This window comes from Vipera ursinii (genome assembly GCF_947247035.1).
Source record: "Vipera ursinii genome assembly, chromosome: 15".
Taxonomy (NCBI): domain Eukaryota; kingdom Metazoa; phylum Chordata; class Lepidosauria; order Squamata; family Viperidae; genus Vipera; species Vipera ursinii.
The window spans coordinates 1030326-1042608 of record NC_139528.1 but is presented as its reverse complement, the minus strand read 5'-3'; the positions used below and the strand labels follow the sequence as shown (position 1 = coordinate 1042608).

The 12283-nt window shown below is 48.8% G+C and overlaps 1 protein-coding gene across 1 annotated transcript; it reads left to right on the top strand.

Annotated features, from left to right (window-relative positions):
* Positions 1–3558: 3558 nt before the first annotated feature.
* On the top strand, positions 3559–12121 carry LOC310647518 (semaphorin-7A-like; the record flags this gene model as incomplete). Its single annotated transcript, XM_083374835.1, has 13 exons — positions 3559–3654; positions 4017–4070; positions 4520–4615; positions 4749–4854; positions 5043–5141; positions 5652–5791; positions 6521–6696; positions 7491–7599; positions 8188–8389; positions 8650–8765; positions 9084–9253; positions 9480–9535; positions 11790–12121. 13 exons carry the CDS (start codon positions 3559–3561, stop codon positions 12119–12121), a joined length of 1752 nt encoding a protein of 583 aa, XP_083230961.1.
* Between the last annotated feature and the right edge of the window lie 162 nt (positions 12122–12283).

Genomic DNA, 12283 nt, shown 5'->3' with positions numbered 1-12283 from the left:
ATCTTGTTCTCTAAAGGACTGCGAAAAAATATTGCCTCCTTTAATGAATCTATTGGATTAAGGCAGGATCCTGAATTAAAGCAGGAAAAATAGAGAGAGCAAGAATCCTGTTGCAAAATGGAGGTGTTTCCCCCCCCCCAACCTCCGCCTCAAATCCTCTCTTCCTTTTGCAAAATGCTCAGCAAACCTCAAAAAGCAATTTAAAATTCTGGTCCATTTGCTTAGCAAGGGATGGTGCATTTGATCTGCTGAGTCATGAACGTTTTAGAAAATAGACTAGTGGCTACTTACTCCGTATTCTTGAGACTTCATGGATTTAATTGGGAAATTTGGGTTCCCGACATTCAGCCACGGAAGCTCCTTGGGTTACTTTGGAACTGGCCTACCTTGCAGGGCGGTTGTGGCTAGGGGAGGGAACCCTATGTGGGGCCTGGAGCTGCTGGACCAAATGCTGCCCTTTCTTGCAACAAAATGAACTTTGAAACCCACCGTTCTCTTGCCAAGGCGGGTACTGGAAGAGGAGGAGTTTAGAAAAGCATTGATAGCATTTGGAGAGATTCTTGAGGACTAGAAGCAGGATGTGGTTTGCAAAGAAGCACCAACGAGGCTTCCAAGAAGCTATTAAGATAGGAAAAGAGGTTCTGTAAGTTTTTTTTTTTAAAAAAAAACATTGTCTAAGGTGAGGGAAATTCACGTTTTGTTTCTTCGACCACTTAGACCGTAGACAGCATGATTTTTCACCATTTTAAAGAACTTACAGGAACATTTTTATTCTCTTATTAGCTCAATTGGAGGGGGAGAAAATTCTAAAATTGGGTGCAGCTTCCTTGAGAGAGGTTTTCTGCAGGAGAGATTAAACTGCTGGCTCTGGTTGGTCTTTTGCTGAGCGTAAACATTTTGGCTCCGGCTGATATTTTTTGATGCACAGCGTGGCAAGGCGCCCGAGCCCTCAAAATTGAGCTCTAGAGGCACTTTGGGTGAGGGGGGGATCCCCCCCTTTCCAGCCACAGAATGGCTGCTAAATAGTTGCCAAAGCTGGCTAAAATCTGCCCATTCCAGCACTGTTTTAAAGCTGTGTGCATGTGTGTGTGTGTGTGTGTCTTCTCCAGCCTAAGCCGGTTGGCAAGAAATTCTGTAAAATTCAAATAAAAGTTGGCCGAGTCCCTAAATGGGTGAATAAGCCCCCCAAAAGCAGGGGGGAGGAGAAGAAAGGCATTAAGAGGCCCGGCTGCTTTTTCTGGAGTTCTGGACGCTATGGGTTCAGATATACTGCCCCTGTCCACGAAGGTTTAACGTCCCGATTCGTTTTTTTAGGAATGCTTTCAAGGCCAGTTCAAACAAAAAAACGGTTCGGAGTGCTTTACAAAAGCTGCACCCTCCCGTTTCTTGGTCTGCCTGACTCCCAACAGTTGAATTAAGAGCAAGAAGTGGAGGAAAGAGGTTAAAATGTTAGCATTTCCTTCTGATATTCAATCCCACGACAATTGGATCAGATCAGACTGCAACCCAGCTAGTCCTGCCTCCCCGCAGGGATCCACTGGATCCTTCTGAGAAGCCCACAAAGGGTGAAGTCCTCCCTACCCAGGTCTACGATTGACGGATAGACTGCCTCTCAAACTGGAAGTTCTGTTTAGTCAGTGAAAACCCTGACAAGCCACAAATTTGGGCCGACGAGGTGCTCAAAAAACACTCAAGACGTATCTCCTCCCCTCGTCTCTTCCTTCCCTAATGCAGCTGAGAAAGAGCCTGTGGCCTAGAGGTTAAAGCAACTGCCTAACGTGCAAATCAGCCCAGGTTCGAATCTCATTATATATACAAGAGTCTAAGGTCCCGGATCCACTTGTAATCCGTGCACGGTATGTGGAACATGGAATCCGTGGAACATGGAAAATCAGCAAAGCGCAGTTTTATTTGTCACCAGCCCTGGAGAGCAAATCCATCAATCAATTCTTCCCCTTTGCAACGATTCCAAAATTCTCCCTTGCAAAATAAGGAGGGGAGGTTCTTTTCCACCCAGGAGCAGGACTCAGCTCTAAGGGGGGGGGAGAAATCTGGTCTTGGAGGAAAAAAAGCAACTAATTTTGTCCTCCTCTACCCCCCACCCCCCACCCCCTCCAGTGCAAGGACCGCTGAATGCCACAAACTGGCCGTTTTGCAAAGCAGCCCAGCATTGCTTTTCAGGAAAGGAGAGTTTTTTTTGTTCCACCAGGTCAAACCCATTTGGGCCCCCTCTGCAATGCAGATAAAACCCAGATACAGAGCGGGGGGGGGGAGAGTTGGAAGGGGGGGTTGAAGAAAAACACAGACGGTGCTCTGGATTCATTGCTGGGGGGGCTGGTTTTTCCCTCGCTCTGACTCATCCCTGCAGACCACAGTGCCAACTCCCTCCCTCCCTCCCTCCCTCCCCTGCGCTGAGGACAGACGAGGGTTATAACACGAAGGGCACAAACAGCAACAAGGTGTGGTCCCTTGTTGTGGCTGAGCGTTGCTGTTGTTGCTGCAATTTCCCAGGGCCCAACCGGGCAGGCGTCTCAGCGAGCGCATCTGTTTGCATAATGGATTACGACCGCGGGTTCTGGATGTTCTCTTTCGCACCCAACCAGGATAAATAGGTCATCAGCATCCAGGCCAGCCCAAATATAACAGAGCTGGCTTGTTGCAGAGCCTGACGTGACGTCCTGGTTTCCGCAGGAGATAGCCAAGGCGTGGAAAGTTTGTGTTGAAAGGAAATCTTCATCAGGGTCCGGTCCAAGCCGGGAATAAACAAAATGGAGGCTGCTGTAGAAAGAAGGTTGCAGTTTCTTGAAGAGCAGCGCCAGACAGAAATGTGTCTCTGGCCAAGCTGACCACAGGGAGCTGGGAGTGGTGGGTTTTTAATACCTTCTTGGGCTTTTGAGATTTTGAGGTTGTTTCCTGTTCCTTTGGCATGAACTTTGACCTGAGCTTCAGTGTGCCTTTCTGGTATTCTGAGGGTGGTGGGTTAACCCTATTATGTCCTAAAGGTCATGGGTTTGGGAGACGGGTGTGTGTGTGTGTGTAGATTTTAGGGGTCTTTGTTTTTCTAATCTCATCAGCTTCTAGCTTCCTGGCTCCGACCTTTCTGAATAGGATTATCACATCTGCATTTCTAAAATAGTGGCTTCCTGAGTTTCTACTGGGGGGTTATTAAGGAAAACTGGGCCTGCTTTTCTGCTTTGAAGATCCTTTGGGGAAATATATTCTGCCTTTTAATAGTCCCTAAATATTTCTTTCTCGGGGGAGGTGTGCCATCCTCCCACAGTTTTCGTGTGAACAGTGTGTGTTGGAGAGCCACAGAGGTTTCGTTTCTCTAGCTAGCCCCCTTACTCTAATGGCAAGAGGAGAACAAAGTGGGGCTGGCCAGGGTGTCCCCTGGGGCACCCAAGCTAAGCTCAGATGGGACGTGGGAATGGATTTGAACCACAGGTTGCGCTCTTGGACCGGGTTCCAAATCAGCAAGGTTGAGAGGGTTGATTTTAGCCCGTTTCTTTTCCAGATGTTGCGACGCGAACTTTCGATCAGAAGGAACGGCTGTTGGCCATGTTCCATGAGGCTGGGTCCTCCCAGCTGATTGTCGGAGGGCGAGGGGCAGTATGGGTTCTGACCTTTGAGGGATCTGACATCATACCCACTGAGGTAAACCATCCCACCCCCTTCCAAACCCTCCAGAGAGGGTCCTCGGTTTACAACCGTTTGTTTAGCAATGGACCCAAGTTACGATGGTATTGGACAAAGTGACTTGGGAGCAATGCACCACTTTTGTGGTCATGGGGTCACAATTCAGCTGCTCGGCAACCAGCTCACATTTACGATGGTTGTGGGGGGGGTGTCTTGCGGTCACGTGATTAGACTTTGCGACCTCCCCAGCTGGCTTCCGATAAGCCAAGCCAATGGGGGTGGGTGGGGAGGGGGAAGCTGGACTGGCTGAATGAGCCGGTGATTTGTGTAATGACCCTGATTTTTAAAAAAATCATAATGTGTCTCTCCATGGTCTCCAGGTGCCAGTGCACGTCGAAGAGAAGGCCGAGAAGGATTGTAAGAGAGCACAGAAGGTGAGATAGTTTGAAAGGGGGGGGAAATGGTTTGGCCTTATCTTAGCATGTTCCAAGAACAAGAATCAACTCCCTGAGCCACCTTAAACTGGGAACTTGTCAGGACTTTATCTCCCTCAGTTACTTCCTACCACTGCTAGGCACAGAGCACCCAGAGGTCTTCTAGCAGGCCAAGTGAGGGTTGGTTTGAGTTGAGCTGATTTGAGTTGGGTTGGATTGGATGGGCTAGGTTGAGTTGGGTTGGGTTGGGTTGGGTTGAGAGGAGTTAGATTGAGTTTGGTTGGGGTTGGGTGGGTTGAGTTGAGTTGGGTTGGGTCGGTTGGGTTGGGTTGGGTTGGGTTGGGTTGGGTTGGGTTGAGTTGAGTTGAGTTGAGTTGGGTTGGTTGGGTTGGTTGGGTTGGGTTGGATTCAGTTGGATGGGTTTATTTTTCCTGTTCTGCCATTCGTAGGGCAACTGTGATAATTTCATCCAGATGATCGAAAGAATAGAGAATAAAACCCTGGTCTGTGGAACGAATGCCGGTTCTCCCAAATGCTGGATTCTGGTAAGGGGCTTTGGCAGCCAATACAGAAGGAGCTTTGGGAAACAGGAGGACCCACAGAAATCAGTAGGATATTATTCTCAGTTTTGAACAGCTTTTATGGGCAGGATGGCCTTCGTTTCTCTTTTTCTTTCAGGTCAACACAGCACTGCAGAAAAGCAGCCAGGGACAGATTTTCACCATGGTAGGAGAGAACGTCATCTCAGCCTCCCCGTCGCAAAAAGCCGTCACCGTCGCCATTGGTAAGGGCTCCGGAAGAAGCCAAAATTTTAATATCTTTCCAGATCTCAAGCTACTTATTTTTTCCCCCGATAGCAGCATCAGGGCTAGGAAGTTATGCAAAAGAAATCAAACCAGCGTCGCTCATGAAGATTTCGACATTTCTGTGTTAAAGAATAGATCTCAGCTCTGGCTTTTCTCTGTATTTCAGAAGACAGTCTTTACTCGGCCCTATCTGGGAATAAAAGTTCCTTCCAGAGGAGCTACGGACGGAAGAAAGGGCTCAAGACGAGGGACAGCTGGATCAGCAGTAAGAGATGGTCCTTGTTACTTTTGCCACTTTCCTGAGAATGGAACACAGGCGGTCCTCGACATTTAGTAACCGTTCAAAGTTACGGCACTGGAAAAAGGGACCGGTGACCATTTTTCCCATCTAGGGCCGTTGCAGCGTTCCCCGTGGTCATGGGATTGAAATTCAGATGCTTGGCGCCTGATTCACAGTTATGGCAACGGCAGCATCCCAAGGTCATGTGGTCAGCCTTGGTGACCTTCTGGCCAGGAAAAGAAGCCGGATTGATTTAACAATCCTTTTACTGACTTAATTGCAGGGATCCACCTAACAAACGTAGCAAGCAAGGGGCCCAAACCCACTTAAGCAACGTTTCACTTAGCAGCAGAAATTTGGGGCTCCCGCAAGAAGCTTCCATAGCAAAGCTCGCAGGCGGCCAGCGGATCACAGCAACCGATCTCTGGATGTGATCGTTTAGGGCTGCTTCTTTCTACCTTTTTTTTTTTCCTCACCCTGAATTTTCTGCTCTAGATGCTGAATTTGCAGGAGCAGCTCTCCTCCCGCACAAAGACCGAAGGAAAGATGAAATTTTCTTCTTCTACAACGAGGTCAACCGGTCAGCCGGCCTGGATGAGGAGCTGTATAAAGTCTGGCTTGGCCGCGTCTGCAAGGTTGGGAAAAGGGGGCGCTTCCTTCCCACCTGGGAGGCAAGGGGGAGAGTGTAAGGGCTTGCGAGAGCAACGTGTGGAATGAAATGACGAGGGATAGATGGATCAATCGATCAAATTTCTGCATCACCTCTCTTACCTTCATGACGCTGGGCGTTTTGAAAAACCAAAACCAAATCGAAACTTTTAAGAACGTTTTTAAACCATTGTCCTGCTTGAATTTTAAACTCTGTTTTTTTTTATTCTGTTTATTCATCTATTGAACGTAAAGGTTGCCCAGAGTCTCTCTGATACTCAGATGGGCAGCATCTACGTTGAATTAATTAATAAAACCCTATTGAAAGCAGAGTTTTAAAAGTTAAGAACTACAACGATTTAAGGGTTTAAAAAACGGCGGAGGAAGCACCCTCAAGACACCCTACGCCACCCCAACCCCCCCCCCAGGATTGCATGGCACTCTTAGACCCACCCTCCATGCCAGCTGGCAGTGCTGCTTTTCTGGAAGGCCATGAAAGAAAGGGGAGAGGGTCCCATCTCGCCTGTAGGGTGATTGAGCAGAGCATCTTAGGAAAATATGGGCAGATGAGAGCATCTAAGAAAAACCAATCTGAACTGCCAAGGTTGAATTTGTATCCAGATCGTGGGAAGGAACGTTGTCTTTATGGAATGGAAAGAAACGAAAATGTCAAGAAATTAGATTCAGGCTGTGACTTTATCTCTTGGGGGCTCCAGGTGGATCAAGGAGAGAAGCCAGCCTCGGGTGATTTCTGGAGCACCTTCCTCAAAGCGAGGCTGGTGTGTGGACGCCCCCACGAACCCCTGACTTTCCACCGCCTGGAGGATGCCTTTGTTTTCAGAGAGGCGGGTCAGGCCGAGGCGACGTTGTACGGGGTCTTCTCCAGCCCATGGTGAGTGATGAGATACGCCGGAGAGTTCAACGAGAAGTTGCATCTGGAACCTTGCTGTTCTGGATGCACCACATCAATCAGGTCTTCTGAACTTGGGATGGTGCTTATGCTGGAATTCACTTGGGGGAGGGGGAATAGGAGATCTAACCTTGACCCTTAGAAGGAAAGACTTTAAGTTCAATGAAAAGAAGGAATTTCAGCGTAGCCTTTAAATCCATTCCCTGTGGGAGCAACTTGGTTACCTGGGTGCTGTCCATGGTCCTGGAATTCCCAGACTGATGCAGATAGTCTTCAAGTTATGACTTCAACTGAGCAAATTTCTGTTGCTAAGCAAGCCAAGTGAATTTCACCCCATTTTATGACCTTCCTTGCGACGGTTGTTAAGGGAATCCCCGCAGTTGTTCAGTTAGTAACACGGTTGTTAAGTGAATCTGGCTTCCCTATCGACTTTCACAAATGGTGAGCACCTGACAGTGCAAACTGTCATAAGTGTGAGTCAGTTCCCAAGCATCTGGATTTTGTTCAAATGACTACGGGGACGCTGCAACGGTTGTAAGCGTGAAAAGCGGTCATAAGTCACTTTTTTCAGTGCCGTTGGAACTTTGAACGGTCGCCAAACGAATTGTTGTAAGTCAAGGACTACCTAGATTCTGCGTGGGTGCTATCCATGGTCCTGAAATTCCCAGTTTGTAATCCTTATGCATTCCCAATTGTGACTTGGAACCAGGATACACCAGTGCAAAACTCACCACCTGATAGTTTAAAGTTTTCGTTTCTGCTTTATTTCTACCAAGGGGCACATCTGCGGTTTGTTCATACTCCATGAATCGAATCAGGTCCTATTTTGAAACTTCCAAATTCAAGGATGCTCCAGGCTCCACTCCTCATCCCAGACCTGGCACGGTAAAGTTCATTGGAGACTCTGATTTATTTATTTATTTATTTATTTGTTTGTTTTTATAAACCGCCCTTCTCCCGAGGGACTCGGGGCGGTGTACAGAGTAAGGTAGGTATACAGATTGAACAATAGTGAAAAACAATAGTAAAAACAAACTGGGACCCCAATTAGAGCTATCAGGCCAGGCCGGACTGCTGGAACAGGTAAGTTTTTAAGTCGCGCCAGAAGGTGCGGAGGTCGGGGGCCATCCGGATTTCGGTTGGCAAGCAGTTCCAGAATTTCCAGATTTGGGTGATTCAGTTGTTGTTTTCAAAGAGGATTTTAGGTGTCTAATTGCCACTTAATTTTGTTGTCTTCCTGCAGCCCTGAATATTTCTGCCATTGCTATATTCAACGATAATGTAAAATATTTGGGGCTTGCAAGTTTGCAAGTTAAGATTGGGAGGGTGTTCTGAAACGCCTTTTGAAATTAACTGGCCGGGAAAATAAGCGAAGGAAGTGACTTTTCTGCGTTATCAGACAGAATTTGGGTTAAAATTTGGGATGTCCTTCTCCACCCTAGTTTTTCATGCTTTTTTTTCCTACAACCTCAGTGTGTCCCTCCGGATTCCAGCGCTTCCTTGGCCAAAATGCTGGCCTTCATTAAGGACCACCCAGAGTTAGAAGCCGTTGTCTATCCAGATGAGGAACAACCCCTGTATGTCCTTCAGATGAACGATACTTACACTCAGGTGGTGATGGATAAAGTACGGGATGCCAACAACATCTCCCGTGATGTCCTCTTTCTTGGAACTTGTGAGTGTGCTGTGCATGGAAGTGGGTGACCAACAAAACCTTAACAGAACAGAAATCTATTGAGGTTCTGGATTCATTAGTGCATCCGCTCTTGAATTGAGTCTGCTCCTTTCCTATCCTTAGATGCAAGCCATCCTCACCCCGTGGATGGATGGACCCAAGGCTTTTCTAGCCAGACATCCTGCATCTACATTATTGCTTAGCCAACAACCATTGTGGTCTCCCTCCACCTAACCAGAGTTCTGTTTATTGTGTGGCAGCCAAAGGGAAGATCCATAAAGTCCTCCAAAGCAAAGAACAGATGGTGATCATCGCTGAGTTAAGCCCCTTCAAGATTGAAGCACCTGTCACCCAGATGATCCTGGATGCCACCACGGTAAGACAAAGAATAGACCTGTTGGTAGTTTGCAACATTTGGGGGCAAATACTAGAAACTCAGCAGACACCATGGTAGGTAATATCTCCCAACTTACTTGGTTGTGTGGCCAACAAAGGAGAGAGTTGGTATTTGACTTCTACCTCCTGAAATAAGGTGAAGTTACATAGCTAGGAACGTCAAGGGATCCATGGAGTTAACTGTACATTTTCCAGCTCTCATGGTGGTCCTAGACAGTGAGCATAATAGAGAGTTCCTTCCTAATATGTTTTTCACTCCCATGGCTGAGGAATCATCTTGGTTATCTTCATCTGGTAGGGCCATCTCTACGTGAGCACCGAGTTTGAAGTCACGCGTCTCCCCTTGCAAGACTGCAACCAATATAATGGAAATTGTTGGAAATGCATCTTGGCCCAGGACCCTTACTGTGGGTGGAATGCAGCTGGAAAGAGTTGTTCTGCCATCTCCCAGGAAAACCACACCAGCAGGTTGGTCAAAAGCCAAGAGGAACAAAATTGAGGATTCGGGGGGGGGGAGCGAAAGAATGCTCTGTGCATGAGCTTCTGACACACAGAGCAGTCTTGTGTGCCTTAAGAAGTTAGCTAACATTGAGTATGGGATCATTGACTAGGGAGAAACCAAGGACTGAATGAGAGGGTGCTTTGGCTTGATGCAGCAAAGTTCTTGAGATGTTCCCACCTTGTCCTTCAGCAGGTTGATTCAGAACCTGGATTCGTCCAGCACCACTAAGGCGTGCAAAGCTGCTGAAGGTAACTCTGTTCCCTTGTAGGAACATGGAGTGTGGGTGGAAAGGTGGATGTGACCTTAACAAAGAGGGCCTCCCTGTTTTGTCACGATCAATCCAACATGAGCCATGGATGCAACCTAAGGGAGGGCCTCTAAAACAGGCCTTAGGAGTTTGGGTAGGCCTAGAAGAATAGTTATAGTTATAGTTATAGTTTATTTGATTTATATACCGCCCTTCTCCTTGGTAGGGACTCAGGGCGGTTTACAGGGCATATATAAAAAAAGGACAATACAAAAATTAAAAAAGAATTAAACCCATGCCCGATTAAAACAGTAGTACAAATTAAAAACAATTAAAAACCCATAATCCCCCATCAGGCCAGACCAGCTAATTCGAACAGGTGGGTCTTCAGGCCCCGACGGAAAGTTCGGAGGTCTGGTGCCATCCGGAGCTCCACCGGCAGTTGATTCCATAAAGCCGGAGCCCCCACAGAGAAGGCCCTCCCCCTGGGGGCCACCAGTCGACATTCCCTGACTGGCGGCACCCTGAGGAGGCCCTCTCTGTGGGAACGCACAGGGCGGAGGGGAGTCGATGCCGGCAGCAGGTGGTCCCTGAGGTAACCCGGACCCATGCCATGTAGGGCCTTAAAGATCGTAACCAACACCTTGAACCTCACCCGAAAGACAACTGGTAACCAATGCAGCTCGCGGAGCAAAGGTGTAACATGGGAGTACCGGGAAACTCCCAAGACAACTCTCGCGGCCGCATTCTGTACCAGTTGGAGCCTCCGAGTGGTCTTCAAGGGAAGCCCCATGTAGAGAGCATTACAGTAGTCAAGGCGAGAGGTCACGAGCGCATGAGTGACCGTACACAGGGCATCCCGGTTCAGATAGGGCCGCAACTGGCGCACCAGGCGAACCTGGGCAAAAGCCCCCCTAGTCACGGCCACTACATGATCTTCTAGGGTAAGCCGTGAATCTAGGAGGACTCCCAAGTTGCGAGCCCTATCCACGGGGGGTAAGAGCTCACCCCCCATAGAAAGAGATGGAACATTTTGAATGTCCCGGGATGCCGGAATGCACAGCCACTCAGTCTTGTCAGGGTTGAGTTGAAGTCTGTTCCTCCCCATCCAGACCCGAACCGCCTCCAGGCAACGGGACATCACGGCGAGGGCATCACTGGGGTGGTTTGGGGTCGAAAAGAAAAGTTGGGTATCATCGGCATACTGATGATACCCAACTCCAAAACCACGAATGATCTCACCCAGCGGTTTCATATAGATGTTGAACAGGAGAGGCGAGAGAACCGACCCCTGAGGAACTCCACAAACGAGAGACCTAGGGGCCGATCTCTGCCCCCCTGCCAACACCGACTCCGAGCGTCCCAGGAGATAGGAGGAGAACCACTGAAGAACTGTGCCTCCCACTCCCAATCCCCTGAGACGCCGCAGCAAGATACCATGGTCGATGGTATCGAAAGCCGCTGAGAGGTCTAATAGGACTAGGACAGAGGAATGTCCCCTATCCCGCGCCCTCCAGAGATCATTCACCAGAGCGACCAATGCCGTCTCCGTGCTGTACCCGGGCCTGAAACCCGATTGGTAGGGGTCCAGATAATCCGCTTCATCCAGGACCAGAGGGAGCTGATGCGCCACCACACTCTCAACAACCTTCGCGAGAAAGCGAAGGTTGGAGACTGGACGAAAGTTGTTCAAAACGGCTGGGTCCAGGGCAGGCTTCTTGAGGAGAGGTCTCACCACCGCCTCCTTCAAGACGGTGGGGAAATAACCCTCACTCAAAGAAGCAGATATAACCGCCTGGAGCCAGCCTCGTGTCCTCTCCCTAGCTGCATAAACCAGCCAGGAAGGGCACGGGTCCAACAAACATGTGGAGGAGCTCAGCCTGTAAATACAATGGCCAACTCTCTGAAGAGGGCCTGGAGCATACTGTCCCCATGGCAATGTTGACCTCAAAGGGTAGGAAACGGAGAAGAAGTTGGCTTGGTTAAATTTGTGTTTTATATCCCTTTACCTGACCCAGAAGGTACTCAAACCTTCCTAAGCCACGTATGGTTGATGGCTCTTCTCTTCTGCATCCTTGCCCTTAAGATCTCTGGCAGTGCCATGGAGAAGGGCTGAGCTGGTCCTGTCCTGTCCTGCAGCCCATCCTTAGAAGCGTTTCAACTTTGACCACCACCACTTCTTTTCATTGCCTTGAGTGTCTCTCTCTTTCTCTCTGCCTTCCTCTTTCTCTCTCCCCAAATGCCGGACGCGGTAGAAAAATTGGCCCCAAATGCCATCAAGAAAGTCAGCGTGGACCGTACGGCTTACATCTACCTGCCCTGCCCGCTAAGGTCCCACCATGCCAGCTACAGTTGGGTCAAGGACGAGAAGGCTTACGCCTGTTCCATGGAGGACCAATCCTGCACGCTTCGCTTCAGCCAGCACACGCCGATGGTCGAAGGTGTCTTCAAATGCACAGCTACAGAAAAAGGCTACAGGGAGGAAATTATGGCTTTTGAGGTCGCTCTTAGTCGCGACGTAATCCTGGAGCTTGATCTGACGCTTTCGGGAGCCGCCTTCCTTGCCATAGTAACCCTCTTGTTATAGACCAGATCTGTAGCTAGGAGGGGATCCCATCACACTGCCAAAATATATATATATATCTTTTTTCCATCGCTGTCCTTTTTTCCCAAAAGAACTGGCTTTGGAGACATCAAGCCGCGTACCGAGGACCCCAAATTCCGGGAGAGAGACGTAGGTCTCCGTCTG